General features: G+C 43.6%; 1 protein-coding gene across 6 annotated transcripts in view; it reads right to left on the bottom strand.

The window, feature by feature from the left end:
• The window catches only part of OTUD4 (OTU deubiquitinase 4), a 58,539-nt gene extending 34,277 nt beyond the window's left edge, over nt 1-24,262 (bottom strand). The window contains exons 1-5 of one of the 6 annotated variants that reach the window (XM_051819399.2): nt 24,175-24,262; nt 17,058-17,141; nt 12,583-12,633; nt 3,526-3,572; nt 2,827-2,899 (exon numbers count right to left, since the gene is read on the bottom strand). In XM_051819399.2, the coding sequence (XP_051675359.2) occupies nt 2,827-2,899; nt 3,526-3,572; nt 12,583-12,633; nt 17,058-17,105 (219 nt within the window). In that variant the 5' untranslated portion in view covers nt 17,106-17,141; nt 24,175-24,262. The other 5 variants (XM_070047487.1, XM_070047485.1, XM_008267393.4 and 2 more) reach the window with 5 other exon arrangements.
• Between the last annotated feature and the right edge of the window lie 543 nt (nt 24,263-24,805).

The raw sequence follows: 24,805 nt of genomic DNA, 5'->3' as shown, positions 1-24,805 counted from the left end.
AAATATACAAAAAGACTGGAAGAAAATATTCTAAAACTTTGCTAATACTAACCTGTGAAAGGATGATCAAATGTAAATTTTTTCTGCTTCTTTAACGTTTTAAGTATTTCCTAAATGGTCAATTACTGGAGCTGGTGATGTGGCAAAGTAGGCTGAGCCTTTGCCTGTGGCGCCAGCATCCCATATGGGCGCCAGTTATATCCCGGCTGCTCCATTTCCTATCCAGCTCTCTACTAATGGAGGATGGCCCAAAAGCTTGGGCACCTTCATCCACATGGGAGACCTGAAGGAAGCTCCTGGCTTTGGATGGGCCCAGTTCCTGCCATAGCAGTCATTTGGGGTGTCAACCAGCAGATGAAAGACCTTCCTCTGTGTTTCTCCCTGTCTGTTACTTACCAAGTGATATTATTTTGTATTTCCCTCCATCACTCTCTTGAACCCTCTTAAAACTTTTTAGCAGAGGGCTGGCACCCTGGTGTAGTGGGCTAAGCCTCTGCCTGCGGTGCCAGCATCCCATATGGGTGCCAGTTCATATCCCGGCTGCTCCACTTCCCATCCATCTCTCTGCTATGGCCTGGGAAAGCACTGGAAGATGGCCCAGGTCCCTGGGCTCTTACACCCATGTGGGAGACCAAGAAGCAACTCTTGGCTCCTGGCTGCAGCCAATTGGGGAGTGAACCAGCAGATGGAAAAGCTTTTTCTCTCTCTCCTTCTATCTGTAACTCCACCTCTCAAATAAAAATAATGAATCTTTAAAAAAAAAAAAAAACTTTTGAGTAGACACTAAAAATACTGATGCCAGTATATATGATGAACTAGAATATTAACCATCTTGTGTCAATTTAAATATTAAATACTAAAATAACCTGTGATACTGAGTTCTGCCATTCAGAAATACTTTGAGTAATCATTTATTTCCCATTGTGAAGATAATCTCTCTGGCAAGGTTGTTACTGCATTTTCTGGTTATAAAGCATAAACACAGAAAATTCTGTGAAGGTTAAGAAGAAAAAAAAATCAACTGATATATTGTGAGAAAATTTTATTTTTAAAAATTTATTTGTTTGAAAGGGTGACAGAGACAGAGATCTTCTATCCACTATCTTCTATCTTTGGTTCCCAAAGGCCTCCAACAGCCAGGACTGGGTCAGGCTTAAACCAGGAGTCTGGAATACCAACCTGATCTCACATACGGATGGCAGGGGTGCAAGTACTTCAGCCATCATCTAATGCTTTCCCAGGTACACCGGCAAGAATTTGGATCAGAAGTAGAGTAACTAGGACTTGAATTGGACTCCAATATCTGGGATTTCAGTGTCCCGAGCAGCAACTTAACTTGCTGTGCTCAATGGAGAATTTTGTTTTAGTTAACGATTTTGGATTCAGGCAGGCCAAGTTGAAATGAATTGTGTGTCACCTTATTCATGGTGGTAAGTGGGAAGAGAGTCGAGTTTGATACAACCATGCATAATTTGAGGTTTTTAAGTAGTTGCTTTTTATGTTTTTATATATAGAGATATAAAATACATTTTACAATGACACTTCCAGTGTATTTTTAAATCATAAGCTTTTAATCCTCTACTAAGAATTCAACAAACAGGAGGGAATAAAACACTGTCCCTTAATATTAGATGAGGCTGTAAACAATAATCAAATCACAAAATGGCAATTTCATTCAAGTATCTTATACTTTCTCGTACTCAGTTACCACAGATCAGAGAAAGCATATGATAGTTGTCTTTTTGGGACTGGCTTATTTCACTAAGTTAATGGCTTCCAGTTACATCCATTTGGTTGCAAAAGCCAGCATTTCATTCTTCTTTACAGCTGAGTTGTATTCCATATATATATGGAATATACACACACACCCCTCATTTTCTTCATCTAGTCATTGTTTGATGGACATCTGGGGTGATCCCTTATCTTAGCTATTGTGAACTGAACTGCAACATGGGAGTAACAGATAACTCTTTTCATGTGCTGATTTCATTTCATTTGGATAAATTCCCAAGAGTGGGATGGCTGGGTCACATGGACGATCTGTTTTCAGATTTTCCGAGGAGTCTCCATACTGTCTTCACCCACAGCGGTTGCAGTAGTTTACATTCTCACCAACAATGGATTAGGGTACTTTTCCCCCCACATTTTCGCCAGCATGTACTATTTTTGATTTCTGTATATATGACAGAGATTCTAACTGGGATGAGGTGAAACCTCATTGTGGTTTTGGTTTGCATTTCCCTGATGGCTAGTGATTCTGAGCATTTTTTCATGTGTCTGTTAGCCATCTAAATCTCATCTTTTGAAAATTGCCTATTAACAACTTGAGGTTTTTCAAGGGATATCAATTTATTTGTTTTTTCTAATACAAATTTTGAAATACGACATTTTCTAAATAAAATCTATTACATTTCTCTGTGCATAAGTGATTGCCCATTTTTTAAAAATATTTTTAAAATTTATTTATTTGAGAGGCAGAGTTATAGAGAGAGGGAGAGACAGAGAAAAAGGTCCTCCATCTGCCAGTTGGGCTGACCCAAAGCCAGGAGCCAGGAACTTCTTTCGGTCTCCCACGCAGGTGCAGGGCCCCAAGCACTTGGGCCATCTTCTACTACTTTCCCAGGACATAGCAGAGAGTTGGATCAGAAAAAGAGCAGCCGTGACATGAACTGGCACCCATATGGGATGTTAGCTACTATGCCACAGCACTGGCCCCCATAGAGAAGTATTTCCAAAAGCCATTTGAAATTATAGCTTAGAGGTCAGAGAAGCAACCAAATAACTCTTTTACCTAAGTCCTTTACAAACAATTGGAAAAAGTCTTACCTTTTCAGGAAAATTATTTTCAGTTACTTGTGCCGGAGAAACATTTGGTTCCCGATAAATTATAAAATCTTTCCTGAAAATAACATTTGGAAATTACTTCCAGTACAATATACTTCATGATCTAAATTTAACCATTCATTCATTTACTAAGAGCCTACTTAATACATGCCAGGTGCTAGAGAATTAACTGAGTTCTGGGTTAACCATATAGCAAAGTGTCTTCTAAAACTTAAAATTTTAAATTTGGATACAAAGAAACCTCAAATATAATTCTACAGGGGACTTCAAAATCAGAGAGATTATAAAATAATTTAAATGAAATTTTGAAAAGAAAAATCTAGGTATCACCTGCTCCTCTACCAGGCAAAAGTAGTAAACTGAACAATATGTTGCATTAGTTTTAGTGGCCATTCAATGGTACTAGCCCAAAGAAGTTAAGAAAACCATTTCTCTACAAGGTTAATAAGAGGTGTACAGGGCAGAGCCTAAAAAATTTTATGTACCCTTTCCCAAAAATATATTCAGAATTAAAACTTCTAAATGTAGACACATCATGTAAGTAATGCCATTTATAAAACAAAATCTTAGAAAAGATGTCTCACTACCAAGGTATAAAAAATAGCTTTACTATTTTAACATATTTAATAACAGAATATACTAATTTCCCCAAGTTTTGTTTACCTATGTTATAGTGTTTACCTGTACATAAGAGAAAGGGCACTTATTTCCACTTGTCCTACCCACTCCTGTATTGGAAAAAAAAAAATTGGCATGTAAATGTCTCACTTTTCATAATTTATATAATACCTCATATGTAACTAATGAACTTTTAGAAATTATTAGTATTGTATATTATAAAAGCATTTATATAAAACAGGCCATATTATATACAGTCCAAATCTCTGTCTCAAAAACCCTTGGTAACAGTAATGGGGTGTTACTGATGGTTTCTACTGGTGTGGGAAGACCATGGAGTGAGATCTTTAAGTTCAGAATTTGTTCAAAGTAGGGGGTTCCTCCAACCTAGCACCCGGGACAGAGCTTAGCATAGTATAAGCTCCCCCAACAATGAAATGCTGACTAGAAAACAAAAATTATAAATTGACTGCTATATTGAGATGGATATAAGTCAAGGAACTATCCCAGCAAAAATTTCAAAATAATGAATATTCTACACTCAAATCACTTGAAGACTTCCTGGAAAGCAAACAGCCAGTAAATATCAACATGTAAAATGCTCATATACTCTTTGACCCAGCAATTCAATTTCTATAAATCTATCCTAAAGGAATATTTTTTATGGCTGAAAGAGACAAACCTTTAAGATTTATCTCTAATACGGTTTATCCATACTACTGAGAAACATGTAGTCCTGAAAAAATGAGGAATACCTTTCAGGGCTGGCACAGCACTATAGCAGAAAAGCTGCTGCCTACAACTCCAGCATCCCATATGGGTGCCAGTTCAAGTCCTGGCTACTCCAATTGTGATCCAGCTTCCTGCTACCTGGGAAAGCAATAGAGGATGGCCCAAGGTCTTGGGCCACTGCACCCAGGTGGGAGACCTGGAAGCAGCTCTTGCCTACTGGCTTCAGCCTGGCAATTGCAGCCATCTGGGGAGTGAATCAAAGGATGGAAGAGTTCTCTCTATACCTCCCTCTCTCGGAAAGAAGGAAAGAAGGAAGGGAGGGAGGGAGGAAGGGAGGGAGGGAGGGAGGGAGGGAGGGAGGAAGGAAGGAGAAGGGAAGGAGAAGGGAAGGAGAAGGGAAGGAGAAGGGAAGGAGAAGGGAAGGAGAGGAGAAGGGAAGGGAAGGGAAGGGAAGGGAAGGGAAGGGAAGGGAAGGGAAGGGAAGGGAAGGGAAGGGAAGGGGAAGGGGAAGGGGAAGGGGAAGGGGAAGGGGAAGGGGAAGGAGAAGGGAAGGAGAAGGGAAGGAGAAGGAGAAGGAGAAGGAGAAGGAGAAGGAGAAGGAGAAGGAGAAGGAGAAGGAGAAGGGAAGGAAAAAGGAAAAAGGGAAAGGGAAAGGGAAAGGAACAGAAAGGAAAGAAAAGGAACGGAAAGGAACGGAAAGGAAGAGGGAGGGAGGGAGGGAGGGAGGGAGAAAGAAAGAGAGAGAGAGAGAGAAAGGAAGGAAGGAGGGAGGGAGGGAGGGAGGGAGGGAGGAAGATGGGCCAGGCTGTGGCCATCTCCTTCCTCAAGCCCTTTCCTGAAAAGAGCAGAATAGGCAGTGGCTGGGGCCTGAGCCCTGGTTGTTGGTTCTGAGGCCTCCTCGCCTGCTCCACCCTGCCCTGAAAGGCCTGGGAGGAAGGGAATGCCAAGGAGACCCACTCTCTCCTGCCTTGGGGGATGGGAGCTGTGATGGACTCCAGGCCCTCCTTAGCCAATACACGCCCTCCTCCTCCTCTGATTTCAAAGGTAGAGGTGACAGCCCTGGCCTCCTGTCCTGTGATGATCTAATAAAACAGCAATCACCTCTCAAAAAAAAAAAAAAAAAAAAAATGAGGTATACCCAAGTGAGATTACTTGGAAATATTATTCAAGTCTAGTAAGTAAAAAAATGTTTAGTCATGGTAAAATAATCCTACATGTGTAGAATAAAAAGGTCACTTATTTGTGCATAAATCTGTTTATGCAGAAGAGGAAGAAATGTACTGTAAATTGACATTTTCAAGGTTAGAAAAAAAGGATTTTCACCTTCACTCTGTGAACATCTATATTTTAAAATCGTCTACCATGAGAATGTATCCCTATCCTATTTATTTAATTAGTAAATACAATATCATGAGTCACTAAAAACAACCAGCAGTGGGGCAAGTATTAAGCCTTATAGTTAAGATGCCCATATCCATATCTGAATGGCTAGGTTCAATGTCCAGGCCCAGCTTCTAGGTCCTGACTCCAGCTTCCTGCTAGTGTGGACCTCAAGAGGTGGTGGTGATGGTCCAAGGAAGTGGGTTCCTGCCATTACGTGGGAGGCCTGGATTGCATCTCTGGCTTTAAGCTTCATTTAGCACATTTGGAGAGGAAATCAGCAGATGAGAGGTAGTTGCCCGTATCCTCTGGTACTCACATACATAAAAAAGTGTTTTTAAAACACAAAAATAATGGGTAATACTGTCCCTTCTTCCATTAAAGAAGTGAAAATAAGGGAAAAAATTTAGGGTCAGGTGTTTTGTGCAGCAGTTAGCATGCCACTGGACATGCCTGCACCCCCTATCAGATTTTCTAGTTAGAGTCCCTGAGGCTCCTTGGCTTCCCATCCAACTTCCTGCTAATGCAGCAGATGAGGGCTTGAGGCCCTGGCATCCACAGGAGAGTCCCAGATAGCACTAGGCTCCTGCCTTTGGACTGGCCAACCCCTGGTTGTTGCAGGCATTTGGGAGTAAGCCAGAAGATAGATCTCTCTCTCTTCCCCTCCCTCTCCACAGCCAATTCCTTCTGCCTTTCAAAGGTAAGATTTTAGACGTTTTAATCTCTCACCAAGGACAGTCTTTCCCAAGAGACTTTTCATTTTAACAGTTCTTAAAAGTTGGCTCTGATTTTCAAAATGAGATAGGTGCCATATATTGAAATAGATGTCTTCAAATAGGCTTTAAGATAATAATCATTGGTTCTCACTAACTGTTTCAAGTGGCACCCTCTGGAATAGAGGAAATCCTTCACTGATATAAGTGTTTAGATCACAAACAAATTACATGTCTAATTTATGCAAAATATCACTTTAAAAGATGAACAATTTTTATCTATGTCAATAAAATGCTACTTCTCATGAGAATAACGTACCATGTTATAAATAACCCTCAGAATAAATTCTGTTATGAACACGTAGACAGCAGCTATCATAAAATACTTCTTCCTAACCATGGTCAGTTTTCAGTATTTGTTTATTTGAAAGTTAAGGGAAAAGAAAGGGACAGTTATCTTCTGTCTACTGGTTAACTACCCAAACGGCGGCAACAGCCACCAAGTCAGGAACCAGAAACATGGTTGGCAGGTGCCTAGGCAGTACCCATCTTCGCTGCCTTCCAGGCACATTAGCAGGAAACTGGATGGAGAGGTAAAGCAGTCAGAACTCAAACTAGCATTCCCCATATGGGAATGGGGGGTAACACTATGCCATAACACCAGTTCTTAGGGTCAGTTTTAAATTAAAGAATTAAATTTAAGATTGCAGCAATGGGGCCGGTGCCGTGGCTCACTTGGTTAGTCCTCTGCCTGCGGCACCGGCACCCCATATGGGCGCTGGGTTCTATTCCCAGTTGCTGTCCCAGGAAGGCAGTGGAGGATGGCCCAAGTGCTTGGGCCCCTGCACCTGCATGGGAGACCAAGAAGAAGAACCTGGCTCTTGGCTTCGGATCGGCGCAGCGCCGGCCACAGCAGCCATTTGGGGAGTGAACCAACGGAAGGAAGACCTTTCTCTCTGTCTCTCTCTCTCATATCTATAATTCTACCTGTCAAATAAAAAAATAAAAATTAAAAATAATTTAAAAATAATTTTAAAAAGATTACAGCAAAGGGGGCCAGCGCAGTGGCACAGCGGGTAAAGCTACCACCTGCAGTGCCGGCATCACCTATGGGCGCCAGTTGATGTCCCGGCTGCTCCACTTCCGATCCAGCTTTCTGCTGTGGCCTGAGAGAGCAGCAGAAGACGCCCCAAGTCCTTGGGCCCCTGCACCCGTGTGGGAGACCCGGAGGAAGCTCCTGGCTTCGGATTGGCACAGCCCCAGCTGTTGTGGCCATCTGGGGAGTGAACCAGTGGATGGAAGACCTCTCTCTCTTTCTCTTTCTCTCTCTCTGCCTCTACTTCTGTCTGTGTAACTTGACTTTCAAGTAAATAAATATATCTTTAAAAAGAAAAAGAAGATTATAGTAATGTGGGGGCCAGCACTGTGGCACAGTTGGTTAAAGCCCTGGCAGTTGGTTAAAGCCCTGGCCTGAAGTGTGGGCATCCCATATCGGCGCCGGTTCTAGTCTCAGTGCTCCTCTTCTGTCCAGCTCTCTGCTATGGCCTGGGATAGCAGTGGAAGATAGCCCGTCCTTGGGCCCCTGCATCCACGTGGGAGACCTGGAAGAAGCTCCTGGCTGCTGGCTTCAGATCAGCGCAGCTCGGGCCGTTGTGGCCATCTGGGGAGTGAACCAGTGAATGGAAGACCTCTCACTCTGTAACTCAAATAAATAAAATAAATCTTTAAAAAAAAAAAAAAAAGTTATAGCAATGTTCTTCCGGCAGCATCTTCCACCTTAAGGCTGTAAGTTTATTTATTCAACATTTCTTAAGATGTTTCATATACAACTTCCTTATGGGCAAGAGAAAAGAGATTTCTTCAAAATGTTTTGACAGACCATCCTACATCAAAACTATGTTAATTTACATGTTCCTAAATAGTCATCAATATTAAGCTTTCATGCCTGAAAGACACTAAGAAAATGAAAGGCTAAGGTACAACAGAAAGCAAATATTCACAAAACAGATATTCAATGCAGGACTTAAATCCAGCATAAACTGCTAGTATTCAGCAAGATCAAATGCAAAAAAAATGGGCAAAATCTGTGCATAGACATTTCACTGATGAAGACATATAAATGGCAAACACATGAGAAGATGTTCAGCATCATCACATATGTCCACATCAAGCAAACATTCATGGCACTCTCAATTTCAACAGTCCCAAACTGTACAGAACCCAAAAACCAACCAACTAGGAAATGGATAAGCAAACTGTGGCTTATCCACACTGGGGACTACCACTCTGCAATAAACAGAAACAAATCACTGACAACAGCACGTATGAATCTTCAAGTGCTTTCATTGTGCTAAGTCAAAGAGGCCGACCTGGGCCGGCGCCGTGGCATACTAGGTTAATCCTCCGCCTGCGGCACTGGCATCCCATATGGGCGCCGAGTTCTAGTCCCGGTTGCTCCTCTTCCACTCCAGCTCTCTGCTGTGGCCCAAGAGGGTAGTGGAGGATGGCCCAAGTGCTTGGGCCCCTGCACCCGCAAGGGAGACCAGGAGGAAGCACCTGGCTCCTGGCTTTGGATTGGCACAGCTCCAGCCGTTGTGACCATTTGAGGAGTGAACCAAAGGAAGGAAGACCTTTCTCTCTCTCTCACTGTCTGTAACTCTACCTGTCAAATAAATAAAAATCTTTAAAAAAAAAAAAAAAAAAAGAGGCCAATTGCATTAAGACTACAAATTATATCATTTCATTTATGTGCATCTAGAAAAGACAAAACTTAGAAAGCAGATCAGTGATTGTCATGAGAGGGTGAGGGAGGTTGTTTAAGTGCAAAAGGACATGAAAGAACTTCTTGGAATGGTAAAAATGTCCTGTTATTGGTGTTTGTGGTGGTGATTACACAACTATGTACATTTGTTAAATTTTAGTATTTTTTTTGTTTGTTCAACTTAATACTTTTGGTTGAATACTGTAATCAATACACAATTCTTCTTAAGTGCTGAAACTTAACTGAAAAGTGTTTGCTGTTAAATATGAGTGGGAATAAGAGAGGGAAGAGATGTGCAATTCGGGACATGCTCAAGCTGACTTACCTCAAACGGTAGAGTTAGAAACATACCAGGGGATTCCAATTCAATCCCATCAAGGTGGCATGTACCAATGCCATCTCACTAGTCCCAGTGATCAATTTCTGTTCACAATTGATCGTAATGATAGGACTAAGAACCAAAGAGATCACATAAACAAGACTAGTGTCTGCAAATACTAGCTGACAGAATCAAAAAGGGAGAGAATGATCCAACATGGGAAGTGAGATACACAGCAGACCCATAGAATGGCAAATGTCCTAACAGCACTCTGGCCTCATAATCAGCCCTTAAGGCATGCGGATCTGGCTGAAATGCCCATGAGAGTATTTCAGGCATGGAAAGCCAAGACACTCTGGGGGAAAAAAAACCTAAATGAAAGATCTCCGTGAGTGAGATCCCAGTGGAAAGAATGGGTCATCAAAGAAGGAGGTACCTTTCTCTGAAGGGAGGAGAGAACTTCCACTTTGACCATGGCCTTGTCTAAAAATGATCAGAGTCAGTGAACTCAGGGGGCTTCCATAGCCTTGGCAGCTCATGACAAGAGCCTAGGGTGATTATTGATGCCATAAACAAGAGTGTCAATTTGTTAAGTCAACAACAGGAGTCACTGTGCACTTACTCCTCATGTAGGATCTTTGTCCTTAGTGTGCTGTACATTGAGATTTAATGCTATAACTAGTACTCAAACAGTATTTTTCACTTTATGTTTCTGTGTGGGAGCAAACTGTTGAAATCCTTACTTAATGTATGCTAAACTGATCTTCTGTATATAAAGAGAATCGAAAATGAATCTTGATGTGAATGGAAGGGGAGAGGGAGTGGATAAGGGGAGGGTTGTGGGTTGGAGGGACGTTATGGGGGGGAAGCCATTGTAATCAATATTCTGTACTTTGGAAATTTATATTCATTAAATAAAAGTTAAAAAAAAAACATACAGTGCTTGCATTCAAAGGGATTTACAAACTAAGAGAAAAACATAAACTTCAAAGAAACTGAATCTGTGACCACAGTATACAGCTAAAAAAAAAAAACTCAATTATTCAAATAAAAATACAGTCAAGGGGAGATTGAGAAAAGGCCTTTAGGAAGTATTTGTGTCCAAAACTGGAGTAATACTATACTTACCCTCTCTTACACTTAATGTGTATAGTTTTCTATATATTAACAATTTTTTAAACCATTTTAAAATGGGTCTTTCTGCCTCTGATTTCATCTGCCTCAAACTATTTTTTCACAATATTTTTTTTTTTTTGACAGGCAGAGTGGACAGTGAGAGAGAGAGACACACACAGAGAGAAAGGTCTTCCTTTGCCGTTGGTTCACCCTCCAATGGCCGCTGCAGCTGGCGCACCGCGCTGATCCGATGGCAGGAGCCAGGTACTTATCCTGGTCTCCCATGGGGTGCAGGGCCCAAGTACTTAGGCAATCCTCCACTACACTCCCTGGCCACAGCAGAGAGCTGGCCTGAAAGAGGGGCAACCGGGACAGCATCCAGCGCCCCGACCGGGACTAGAACCTGGTGTGCCGGCGCCACTAGGCGGAGAATTAGCCTAGTGAGCCGTGGCGCCGGCCCACAATATTCTTCCATCCATTCATTCAACAAAACTGCCAGGCATGTTCTTGGCTATGAGGCACAACAACAACAAACAAAACATATAGACCTCTATGGTCATGGCACTTAACTGAGAAGACAAACGTCAAATAGTATTAAGAGCTAGAGAGAAACTAAAGCAGGGAAGGGAGACAGGGAATGTATTAGAGGTTGAAGGCTGCAATTTCATATATGGAAACCCCTTCTCTCCCTTCCTACCTACAATATTCTCACTTCCTACCTCAAGAACCTTGAAAGGCTCCTACTGCCAGATGCTCAGACAACAGGCCCAGAGACTCAATCAGGTCCAGGATAGGGGCAATGAATCTGTATTTTTTAAAAACAACTTGGTGATTACAAAGAGGGAACCTATAAACCATACTCTGAGAAACAGTGACCTAAAGCACAGGAGGCTAGCTTTCAGGGCTCTTCTACCACCTGGCTCCAACCTGCCTTCTGGATTATTTGTTACTTAAAATTAATTGCCAATTCTTACTTACAATTAGTTGCTCCATTCTCCATACTAACTGTTTTCTGCATGTGACTTGCTCACAGTTTTCACTGCATGGAGTGTTGTTCAACCCAGGCCCCACTTATTTAGAATCTACTCAGATTTCAAATGTGAAGTCCCTCTCCAACTTTTAACTAGCTAAAATAAATTTAAATGTCCATGGCATCATATTCCTATTTCTTGTGACACAGTACTTTTCTAAAAATTTGTACAATTATGTGACTTTCTTCCCTATTAGAGGAACTCTTGGATTATCTCAGTTATCTCTGCATCCCCAAAGAGACTAGAAAATCATGGCCCACAACAAGCAATCAAATCAAATGGATAAAATCACTCATTAAACACTCTTTTTCCTATGCTGCATTTCCTTTACCGACTAACTCCTCAGAGCTTTATCCTTTGCCAGTATCACTTTTTAACTTAACAACATATAACGGGAAATCGTAACACTCCACACTTCATGATATTTGAATTTGCGGCGAGAACATTAGTTCTGTAAGCAGGAGAAAAAAAGATTCTTTGAATTTGAAAATAACTTGGAAGTGTGGTAGCAGGAGTTGGGGAAGAAGCGTTGCCCTTTCTCAACAGTCCCCTGCCCCTTCATAAACTAATCCAATGAAACAGAACCACCACAAAGAAATCAAACATCACTCTGTCCACCAAGTCCCTGCACAGCATTCTAAAAATCATCTCCAGTTTTATTTCAGATCTTTCATGCAACATTCACATGCCATTACAACAAAGATAAAGATAGCACAACTGTCTTCATGAGGCAAACCTCTAGTAAATAGCTCCAATTGTCTTCCAATTAAAAGCTGAATAAAATGTATGAAGAATCTTCAAAAAGCTCATAGAAAATGTATATTATAAAAAATGCATATTATGAATTTCAGAAGTTTTTGAACCAAAATAAACTTTTTGAGTCCACTTTTCCACAAAAAATTTTAAGTAACTACATATACCTGGGACATTTTTAATAAGTGTTTACAAAGAAACAGTGTATACTGTCACTGTAACTCTTCTACACACCCCATCAATATTAATCTTTCATGTAATTAATTTTAAACATGTTAATTGGATACATAAAAATATAAAAGGATTACTGCATACCTGTGGATTTTCCAAACGCTTTAAATACTCTTCAAATGATCCTTCTATGAACTGGAAACAAATAAAAGTCTATTAGGAATGACATCTAAGAAATATGTCACAATAATAGTTAACCACTTCACCATGTAAACAATGTTAGCTTTGAATTACTGAGTTCTTACACATACCTAGGATATATCAGTACTATTAAAATATATACAATCCAATAAAAGGATATAGGAATCATTAATACCATAAACATATTGCAGAATTTAATTTAAAAAGAAAATTGTCAAGGCCTGTGCTGTGACGCAGCAGGTTAAAGCCCTGGCCTTTAGCACCAGCATCCCATATGGGCACCAGTTCTAGTCCTGGCTGCTCCTCTTCCAATCCAGCTCTCTGCTATGGCATGGGATAGCAGTAGAAGATGGTCCAAGTTCTTGGGCCCCTGCACCCACGTGGGAGACCCAAACTCCTGGCTCCTGGGTTCAGATCGGTGCAGCTCCGGCCGCTGCGGCCATCTGGGGAGTGAACCAACGGAAGGAAGACCTCTCTCTCTGTCCCTACCTCTCTCTGTAACTCTTTCAAATAAATAAAATAAATCTTTAAAAAAAAAAATTGTCAGGAAAGGTTTCTTGAAGAGGAATGACGGAAGATAAAGGACAGACAGGATACAGATGGGCACAGTAAGAGGATACTCCACAAAGATGGCCAATGTGGTGAGAAAAGGTAGTAAGAGTCCTGTTTTATGAAGACAGGAATGGCCTGGCCTGGCTGAAGTGGGACAAGTTGGTGAGGAGCTTGGTAAGGAACTGAGTGGGGAAAGAACCCAAATGGGGGCTGTTTATAGAGGGCCTTGAGCCCAGGCAGAACATTCAAGACTAGATGAGAAAAGTAATTCAAGGTCACCGCAGGAGACATACTGAACTGAGAAACCGCAAACAGTGCTTTAAGAATAATTTGGCAGTCGTCAGTGTATAAAGGAGTGAAGACATATACTGGGCTTAAGAGAGTAGAACTTAATAATATACACAGGTAGGGGCCGGCACTGTGGCACAGAGGGTTAAAGCCCCGGGCCGCAGTGCTGGCATCCCACATGGGCGTTAGTTCAAATCCCGGCTGCTCCACTTGCGACCCAGCTCCCTGCTATGGCCTGGGAAAGCAGTAGAAGAAGGCTCAAGTCCTTGGGCCCATGTACCCACGTGGGAAACTCAGAAGCTGCTCCCAGCTCCTGGCTTCCAATCAGCTCAGCTCTGTCCATTGCAGCCATGTGCGGAGTAAACCAGCGGATAGAAGATCTCTCTCTCTCTGGCTCTACCTCTCTTTGTAACTCTTTCAAATAAATCAAATAAAACTTTAAAAATAATATGGGGCCGGAGCCACGGCTCACTTGGTTAATCCTCCGCCTGCGGTGCCAGCATCCCATATGGGCGCCGGGTTCTAATCCCGGTTGCTCCTCTTCCACTCCAGCTCTCTACTGTGGCCCGGAAAGGCAGTGGAGGATGGCCAAAGTGCTTGGGCCCCTGCACCCACGTGGGAGACCAGGAAGAAGCACCTGGCTCCTGGCTTTGGAATGGTGTAGCTCTGGCCATAGCAGCCATTTGGGGGGTGAACCAACAGAAGGAAGACCTTTCTCACTGTCTAACTCTGTCAAGTAAAAAAAAAAGTGTTGTTGAAAAATAATAACAGTAAGAATATACATTGGTATTGTCACACTAAAAAGAGACAAAAACCAATAATGTTAAAGATATTTTTGAAGCACCAACAAGATTTTTCTGATACAACTTGCTTCCTTGTTATTTTAACATAAGTAAAAAATAAAAAATAAGTTTACTCAAGCTGTATGCAGCCACCTCCAAAAGTTCATAGAAAACTGTATTAAAAGAGTTTATTTTGGTGCAAAAATTCAGTTTTTTCATAATGCATATTTTCCATGAACTTTTTGAGGATCCCTTATATGATAACCCAACGTTTTTGATGTTTTTCTTATAATACACCAATTTGAGAAAATCAAAGACATTCATCAAACCCACCAAATTCAACTTTATACAGTACTAGCTAATTTGGCAAACTTATAAAATTAAAGTATACTTCCCAATCCACACTAATCTATTAAACACCCATGGACTTCTGACAGCAATTAACTTTTATAGACTGCATCTCAAACTTAAGTACCTTGAGGGGCTAGCATTTAGGCATCATGGGTTAAGCCACCGCCTGCAATGCCAGCAACCCATATGGATGCCAGTTCAAATCCCAGCTGCTCCACTTCTGATCCAGCTCCTTGCTAATGGCCTGAGAAAGCAGGGGAAATGGCCCAAGTTCTAGGGCCCCCGCACTCACATGAGAACAGTCAGATGAAGCTCCTGGGCCTGGCTCAGCCTTAGCTGTTGCAGCCATTTGGGGAGTGAACCAGCAGAGAGAAGACTTCTCTCTCTTTATATATATATAGCTTTCAAATTAATAAAATAAACCTTTAAAAAAAAAGTGACTTAAATTTCAACACATTTTAAATATATCAAAGGCTACTATTCTATATTAGATGAATATTTATAAACTTAAAAGAAAATCCACAGAACCATTAAGTTGCAAGAGAGTTAAGTGGTATTCTAACACAAGTCTACATCTACCTAGGCTGTGGTTGGACACTGTCTATACCTGTCTATTCCAAAGTATATCCTTTCCCACAACATCTCTTTCCAAGTCTGGCTGATAAAACTGCTGGAAGATTCTTATTATAAGAAAAGTGACAGCCGGTGCCACGGCTCACTAGGCTAATCCTCCGCCTGCAGCGCCAGCACTCTGGGTTCTAGTCCCAGTTGGGGCGCCGGTTCTGTCCCGGTTGCTCCTCTTCCAGTTCAGCTCTCTGCTGTGGTCAGGGAGTGCAGTGGAGGATGGCCCAAGTACTTGGGCCCTGCACCGCATGGGAAACCAGGATAAGTACCTGGCTCCTGCCATTGGATCAGCGCGGTACGCCAGCCGCGGCAGCCATTGGAGGGTGAACCAACGGCAAAGGAAGACCTTTCTCTCTGTCTCTCTCTCTCTCACTGTCCACTCTGCCTGCCAAAAAAAAAAAGAAAAAAGAAAAGTGACATTCCCCTTGGAACTTCCATTCTCTGATCATACCTCACAAGATTATAGGGGACTAAATAAAAACATTCAAAGCACTTAAAACAATGCTGGCACACAGTTAAGTGCTCAACTAGTGTTAGCAATGCCCATTATTATGAAAGCAGTTATACTTTCTTGGGCCAATCATTTAGTTTCTTTAAATATTTAAAGACTAGTTCAATTCTCCCTCCCCTTCTGTACCACATCCTAGTACACTACACTACTAGTTTTTTTTTAGGAAGACACAGTTTAAAATCTCCTAATCAAGCAGGTAACTCTCCTTCCTAGATTACTGTCCATCCTAAATCAAAGCATCCAGAAAAATGTTAAATAGTATTTTGCTTGAATATGGGGAACATCAACCCAAGAAAACATTCACTAAAAACTCTTCCCCTGCTGAGTCTTAGAAATAGGTCACTGTGGCTTCTTTCAGTGTACAACACACTACCAAGAAAATTAATACTAAGCAATTACACAACATTAAGTACTAATCACCATTTTCCTAATTATGGTATTCTGATAAGTGACTTCACTGAGCTTTTGATATTAAATATGTATAAACGCTTTCTGATAAAATTAAGAGTTCGGGTTACCTGCGCATATTATGTTTTTTTATATTTTAAGTCTGAAATTTTTTAAATTCAGGAGTTACCACTCACAGAAATTACTATTATTCTTAACACTCAATTCCCTGACCATCTCCAACGAAGCTCATTCTTTGTTTGCAAGAACACTGTCCAGATCATCCTTCGACTCCCCCAGGGCTCATTATCTTACCCATCATAGAAGCTTTCTAAAAAGTCTGAATAAACAAAGAACACAAAATAGTCCAGAAAATATCACAACTGAAAATAATTAAAGTTTAATAAAGAAGTTTTTTTTTACAAGGGTTATTTTCATAACCTGCATCAAGATCTAGCCTATGAAATTTTCATTTGCACATTTCTAAAACACAAGACATAAACGTAACTCAAGGTACTAAGATACTATTACAAGAGCCACTGCTATGGCTTAGCAGGTCCTGCAGTGCCAGCATCCCATATGGATGCCGGTTCAAGTCCCAGCCACTCTACTTCCAATCCCACTTGTGGCTAATAAGCCTGAAAAGCAGATTATCCAAATGCTTGGGACCCTGCACCCACATAGAAGACCCAGCAGAAGCTCCTGGCTCCTGGCTTCAGACACACCCATCTCCAACAGCTGAAGCAATTTGGGGAGTGAACCAGCAAATGGAAGATCAATCTCTATCTCTATCTCTCTCTTTCTCCCTCCCTTTCTCTCCGCCTTTGCCTCTCCCTCTTTATAACCTTTATAACTCTGCCTCTCAAGTAAATAAACAAATCATAAAAAAAGATAACATTACATGTTTAAAAATCACAAATTACCGCTTCAAATTTCTCTCTGTTTTCTCGAAGATAGTGAATACAGGCCATTCTAACTTCAACATGACGAGACTGAGAGTGCAACACCTAAAAAGAGAAAGCAACATATAATTAACCTGTCTCCCGCCATTTTCCTTTCCATAATTTTGAAATCTTTATGCTTTCTCAGTCCTTCCTCTAAACATAAGGATGACACAGCATATAAAACCTGTATGCAGGGCCAGCACCGTGGCTCACTTGGCTAATCCTCTGCCTGCGGCACCAGAATCCCATATGGGCCCCGGGTTCTAGTCCTGGTTGCTCCTCTTCCAGTCCAGCTCTGCTGTGGCCCGGGAAGGCAGTGGAGGATGGCCTAAGTGCTTGGGCCCCTGCACCCGCATGGGAGACCAGGAAGAAGCACCTGGCTCCTGGCTTCGGATCGGTGTAGCTCAGGCCATAGCGGCCATTTGGGGGGTGAACCAACAGAAGGAAGACCTTTCTCTTTGTCTCTCCCTCTGTAACTCTACCTGTCAAATAAATAAATAAATAAATCTTTAAAAAAAAAAAAAAAAAAAAAACCTGTATGAAGGGTCTTTAAAAAGCTCATAGAAAATGTTCAGCTATGAAAAAACTATAGATGGACTACAAAATATTTTGTACCAAAATACAAGCTTATAAAGATAATTTTAATTTCATTTTCCATGAATGTGTTGAGTACCCACATAATAATACTTAAGGCAGAAGTCACTCTATGAAGTCTTAACAACATTTCTCCTTTAGGTCACTAAAGCTGCTCCTTTGACAACATGTTTGTAAACTTAAGACACTCAACTCTCTCAGCCAGCCCTCTAAATAAGTCCTCTTCATAAAGTGGAGCTAAGAGAAACACTGCCACACAATGCTGAGCAGCATCCTGTGTGGCAAGAAAAAACAAATAAGTAGTTTCATCAGGAATACATTTTAAGGCTTCAAGTTTAATAAAAAGTTGTTATTTTTAATCCCAATAATTTTGAATATTCTTAGTGGTCTTATGTAGAAATCTGAAGTCCATTATGGTTTCAGAGAAATTAAGGCACTCCTAAATCCTTAGTTACTCAAACTTACAAGACTGGAACAAGTGAGCAACCAGTAGGAAAAGCAGGTGCTGTCATCCTATAAGGTTTAAATTTGTTCTTCCACCCAAACAGAAAGCACCAACATACAAAGTATGATCCACATCCTCACTGTGAATAGCCTCTGTATTCTTCTGATAAACAATCAGTTCAACAAAAAGATAACTTACCGGCATTCTGTCTCTTACTAAACTTCTTTAGTGCTTTGGAATGAAACAACCTATTATTTCTTATTACATACTTAGGGAGCCTTTGGCTGACCCTCAATATTTCACCATTCTTAAACACAAGATTAAAATTCTTTAGCCTAAGGGCTGGTGTTGTGGCATAGTGGGTAAAGCTGCCGCCTACAGTGCTGGCATCCCATATGGGCGCTCCACTTCCAATCCAGCTCTCTGCTAATGGAAAGCAGTAGAAAGACAGCCCAACTTCTTGGGCCCCTGCACCCACGTGGGAGACCTGGAAGAAGCTCCTGGCTCCTGGCTTCAGACTGACCCAGCTCTGGACGTTGAGGCCGTTTGGGGAGTGAACCAGCAGATGGAAGACCTATCTCTCTCTCTCTCTCTCTGCCTCTCCTTCTCTAACTCTTTCAAATAAATAAATAAATCTTTAAAAAAAAAATTCTTTAGCCTAGCATAGTTATGATACTGGTTAAGACTCCAGCACCAGGTATTGGAGTGCTGGGTTTACTACCAGCTCCAACTGCATATTCTGACCCCAGCATCAAATTAGCACAGATGCCAGAAGATGATACTTCAAGTAACTGGGTTCCTGCTACCTACGCAGGGAGACCTGGATTGCGGTCCCAGCTTCAGCTGGGCCCTCCCTGGACTGTTATCAGCATTTGGAATGTGAACCAAAGGACAGGCACTCATTCATAGTCACTCCCTGCCACCAAATAAGTTAAAAAATAAAATTCTTTTCTATTAGTAGGTATCTCAAATGAAGGTATTCCTGGTACCCTAAACGTCAAGGTTTAAGAAAACACAACGAAACATTTGAAGCAACACATCTCAAAGTACTGTCAAGGCCTACTGAGAATTTATATTATGGAAAGTAGCTTTACGTGATTTTAAGAGTTACCCAAGTGGAGGCTTTTGATCCAGTGTTTGGAATGCTGAGCATCCCATATCTGAGGACTGAGAGTCCAAACTCCACTTCTAATTCCTATTTCCTGCTAATGCACTGTCTCTCTCTTTCAAAAATAAAATGAAAATAAACTTTAAAAAAACTTTTTTAAAAAGTTACAGCTCCAGGGGCCAGCATTATAGCTCAGTAGGTTAAGCTGTGGCTTCAAACCACCCACATCTCAGGATGCCAGTTCGAGCCCTGGCTACTCCAACTTCCCACCCAACTCCCTGCTTATGTTCCCGGGAAAGCAGTGGAAGATGGCCTAAGTACCTGGGCCCCTGCCACCCATATCTAGGGAGACCAGGATGAGTTTCTGGGCTGGACCAGCCCCAATCCTTGTAGTCATTTGGGGTGTAAACCAGCAGATGGAAGTTATCTATCTATCTATGTCTCTCTTTCCCTCCCTCTCTCTCCTCCTCTCACCCTGCCTGTCAAATAAATAAATGTTATATTCCCACTTCATTCTCCCTTCTGTTCATGATGAGCTCAAGCATCACATTCTGTAGGTCTCTTGGAGTCAAGTTCATTTATACCCACAGAACCACACAGGTAGTATGTCCCACTGCACTAAAATACACTGATGATGCACTAGCTGACATTTCCAATGAGTTTGTTTTCAGTATACTAGTTGGCTTTCAGCTTAACTGGGTGTACTTTCATTGCCATCTTGGGACATTATTAAAAAGTATCCTTATATATCTTAAGCTTCCAGTGCAAAAAAGATTGTCCATATATACAAATAAACACCATAAGATAATTGTTTTTGTTGCTTTTTTCCTTGCCAATTTAGCAAATGACATTCAGCAACACTGCCTTGCACAAAAGCTATCTTAAACACTATTATGAATCAAGGTAGTATTAGCATGAGTAAAACCACAGTGTCATCTGATAGGCCTTTCCTGCTGTTAGCAAGATGAAGCTGGCATTAAAGCCATTTACCTAGCAACAGGTGGCAGACATATGTTAGTATGTTAGTATCAGAAACAATGGCAAGACATATCTACTGGTTTTTTTCCTTTTAACAGACTTAAATGGAATCAATCTGTACCTACTGCTCTGAAACAAAACTCTCACAACTCCCCTAAAGTGTGGGCTACCAGTAATTTACAAAGACAAATACCGCCAAGAAAAGCAATGTTAAATGAAAAGTTTAAAAAGCAAGTTAGTGTGCAAGTTCAAGGACACTCAGGATTCAAATGGTATGACAAACATCTACCTTAGCAAATTATTGTATGATGAAAATAAGCTAGAGATAGGAGGCTTTCAAATCTTTATTTGAGACCACACAGTGATAAACACTGGAAAAAGGCTGAGACACACTATTTTACCAAGTCCTCTAAGAGTGCCCTATTTTTAGCTCCCTGACTATGGAACTGATTCAGGTCAGGCCTCCTGCAGGCCTAAATCTACAAGTGTAAAAAGGAAAGGGCCTATCTAAACCAGATAATTTAGAGGAAGAGTGACTCCTAACTCAAGTCTCCTCCCCATCTCTGAACACTGCCATTTGGATAACCTGCTCGTGATTTCACAGGAAAAATTATTCACATAAAAACAAATCCTATGCACATACTTTAAAAGGGCAGTCAGAAGTGGGTGTTATTTCCCTTTTCCCCACATGCACACTTTGCCTTTGGCCAAGATGGCTATACACTTGGTCCTTATCTACTGAATTAGGTGAGCTTCCCCCAGTATACTAAAAATCAGTCACATAACCGGATAGAGTAGTCTGTTATATCTCCCTTAAATCACTACAAAGCAAAAATACAATAAATTGTTACCTGATGTTGATGAGTGCTTCGTTAAGAACTTTCCACTTAAAAATAGAGATCACGCTACAGTAGCAGGCCTCAGTAAAATCAAGTTCATCCAACTATAGCGTGTAATACTGAAAGCAGACACACCATTCTGCTCCAATAGAAATAAAAACTAAGACTTGGATAATTCAATCCCAAATAAGCTTCCAGTTCCGCTTCATATTTATTAATTTCGACATCCTTCCTTACCAAACTTTCGCTAAAGCTAACAGTACATAAAATGAGCTGAATTTACCTCTACCTCTTCTCTCTTTCTGAAGGTGCTCAGGAGTCCAAAGTAGCTGAGCCAGAAGAAGCAAAACAGACAGAGACCCGGCAAATTCATAAATGAATGGGGCAGACTGTTTACCTACTAATAGTAAGGACTAGGGTGGGTGTGTGTGAACATATCCTACCCACACTGGAGCATCTCAAACTCCTGAAAATGAGAGAAAGTTAAGGAACTGAAAAAGGCAGAGCCTGGTTTGGGGAGCTTTAGGAATGCTTCAATGACAATCTCTGTAGCATATAATGGAAAGATTTATGTTACATCAATTTCTTGTTATAAAAGATTTACACTACAGATGTGAAGATCTTTGGAAAACAAACTACTAGCCTTTTCCTACTAAAAAAAGAGAGAGAGAGAGAAACTAACTGAACTCAACATGTTAAGTGAAACATTTACTCACAATAGAAATTGTAAAAGCTATTTACCATTCAAAAACGGTGACAGAAAAAAAAGACCAAACAACATAAAAACCCCATAGGGGGTAGGGAGGAGCACACCTTAAGGCAAAGGAGGGCAAACAGCGAAAGGCACAAAATACAAACCAAGGCAGTCAGGTGAAACTTTTTAAAGATGGACTACTCAGCAGCTATTTTTTCAATACAGGATGGATTTGGGTGACCGTAAACCTCCAATACGATGTGGCAAAACATGGAACAAGCTCTTTCTCCAAAGAAATTAACCCCCCCCCCCAAAATCACAAGCATCTTGCTAACCAACTGTATTGGACAAAAATTTAACGGGTAAAAATCCGTTCAGGAAGGGCCTAGAGAACACCCAGTTACACCCTTCCTCCCGCCAACACCGAAACAAGTCTTTTTTTTCCCCCTGTTAAAAGTAACTTCTTTTTAGTATACCTCCACCGCCTTGCAGAGCAAGTGTGGACTACACCCAAAGCCAATTCATTCAAAATACTCTCTTTGTCAAAGGCTGGCTTTCTCGTATGGCGAAGTCGGCTCCCTGGGCTCAAGTGACATCGGCGGCGAGCTGGACTCCCGCACATTCCAAAGTCCACTAGCAGGAAAAATACGTTCCACAAGTCCAGCCTGGGGCACCACCACCTCCCGCAAACATGCGGTTTACCGGCGTGAACGCTCTTTTTACACGGCAAGCCGAATGCGGCACCCAAGTGGAAAATACCGTGTCGCCAGCACCATCACCCCTCCCCGTCGTCCCACACTCATTACCTCGTCAGCAAGAGACGGCACCCGCATAACGCAAGGCCCCCCGATCTCCAAGGCCAGCTTGCAGACCCCAAAGCGGCGCCGCACTCGGGCGTTACAATGGGCGGTGGTGACGGCCGCGGGCCACGCGCAGCCCCCCGGACGGGGGCGTCCCGGACGGCCCGGGGCCGCCGCCGCTTCCCCCACCCAGCCCCACCGGCCGCACCGGCTTCCCCGCGCCCATTACCTGCTCCGCCACGGCCCGGAACAGGCACGACCCGTCCTTGGCGACCAGTTTGCGATACAAGCCCAGTTTCCGCAGATAGGCGTCCATGGGCGTCGCGTCCTCGCGGGGCCCCGCGCCGCCCTGGTCCCCGCCGTCCGGGGCGCCGACGGCCGCCTCCATGTTGCCGGTTCCGCTGCAGGCCAGGCGCGGCGCGGGCTAGCCCCACATGGCCGCGCCGCCGGCAGCTCGACGCCCCGGCCTGGCTCCGGCTCCGGCTCCGCGAGCGGCAGCAGGCGGCGGCCCGAGGCAGCGGTCCGCGCTCCCCAGACGCATAGGGCGAGCCCTGCCTAGTGCATGGCCGGCCGCACGCGACCGCCTCCCCGGAGGGACCACGCGCCCAGAGAGGAGACGGCGTGGGGCGGCAGGGAGCGAAGAAAATCCCGAGGGACGAGAGTCGCGTCCCGGGGGCCTCGCCGCCCAGTCAGGAACCGGGCCGGGGGTCGCCGCCCGCACGAGTTTCCTGGTCCCGACCGGCGTGGAGCGAGGAAGCCCCCGCCCCCGGCGCGCTCGCGGGGCCGGCTCAGGTGAGCCGCGGCCTGCCCGCCTACCCCGCGCGCTCCCCTCGCCGGGCGCTGAGGAAACCAGAAGAAAAGAGCCGCGGCCTCGCGTCTCCCCACCTCGCCTGAGGGCGCCTGAGGGGCGGGCGGCGGGAGGGGGCGCCCGGCGGAGGGCAGCACCCTGGCAGCTCAGAATTTTGTTTTCGCTTTCGGCCCGGCCGCGGAGAGGACGGCGGGAGGTGTAGTTTTTGGCAGCGGCAGGAAGTCGGCTTGCGGCGGACGGGGACGCCCGGGCCTGCCTACCCGGGGGGAGGCGCCCGGGAGGCACGCGGACTACAAGTCCCTACAGCGCGGGCGCCGCCGCCGCCGCCGCCGGAGCCGCCTTGGCGCGTCCCAGGCGCCGCGTCCGCGAGCAGGCCGAGGCTCGCCGCCGCCCCGCCCGGCCGCCCCGTGCGCCGCGGGCCCGCGGGAAGTGCGCGCGCCTCGCGTGCGTGGAGTTGCCAGGGACACAGCGGCCGCGATGCCGGCCCTTTGTGTATTTCCAAACAGAGGGCGCACCTGTCTGCCCGGCTCCCCGAGGCCCGCTTGCCTGGCGACTCCACAGAGGCGGCCTTAACGGCTTAAGCAGGAAAATAGAACTGATCGGCGAAAGCGTGTGGAACCGACCAAGGCGGTCTACAGATCCCCCCCGCGGGCTGCTGGTTTCCTTTCAGAAATCAGAACAGGTCACACACTGGGCCAAGATGATGCCGTTGCCAACGATTTGTTTTGTTCACCCTGTCCCTAGTTGCGCATCCTCAACAGGGAGCAATGGCACTGTTAACCAAAGTTCGTGAGGGTTGTTTATTTTTTTCCCCCTTAAAAAAAAGTCACCTTTGGGGCGGCCAGCTCGCCGCCAGGGACACTGCCATCCCCACATCCCAGCGCCAGTTCCAGTTCCGGCTGCTGCACTTCCGATCCAGCTCCCACTCGTGCACCTGGGAAAGCAGAGGGTGATGGTCCAAGTACTTGGGCCCCCTGCGTGCACCCACGTGGGACACCCGGGTGGAGCTCCAGGCTCCTGGTTTTGGCCTGGCCCAGCCCTGGCTGTTGTGGCCATTCGGGAAGTGAACCAGCAGTTGGAAGAGTTATTTTTTATAATTTTTTTTATATTTTTTAAATTTTTTTTTGCTTTCTGTCCCTCCCTCTCTGTCATTGTGACTTTCAAATAAAGAGCTGTTTTTTAAAGTCACCTTGTGAAAAAAAATTTTTTTAAATCACCTTGCACTTGCTTGTTAAGAGACTTCCTGTTCCGGCAGTGCAGAAAAATACTATCTTAACTTCCTACTGTTAGTAAAATGGCGCGATCTACCCCCTTCCCTCCAGTCTGTCGGGATTCCCCCAATAAACTCTTTCGCTTACTCCAGTGTTTGGTGTGTTTCTATGGCGGCCTTACACCTACCCTCCGAAGTTGAATGGTAGGGAATTGGCAAAGTTGAGTCCTGCTCCAGATCCCAGAATTTAC

Source organism: Oryctolagus cuniculus, chromosome 8, assembly GCF_964237555.1.
Source record: "Oryctolagus cuniculus chromosome 8, mOryCun1.1, whole genome shotgun sequence".
Lineage (NCBI taxonomy): Eukaryota > Metazoa > Chordata > Mammalia > Lagomorpha > Leporidae > Oryctolagus > Oryctolagus cuniculus.
This window is presented reverse-complemented; position numbering and strand designations above follow the sequence as displayed.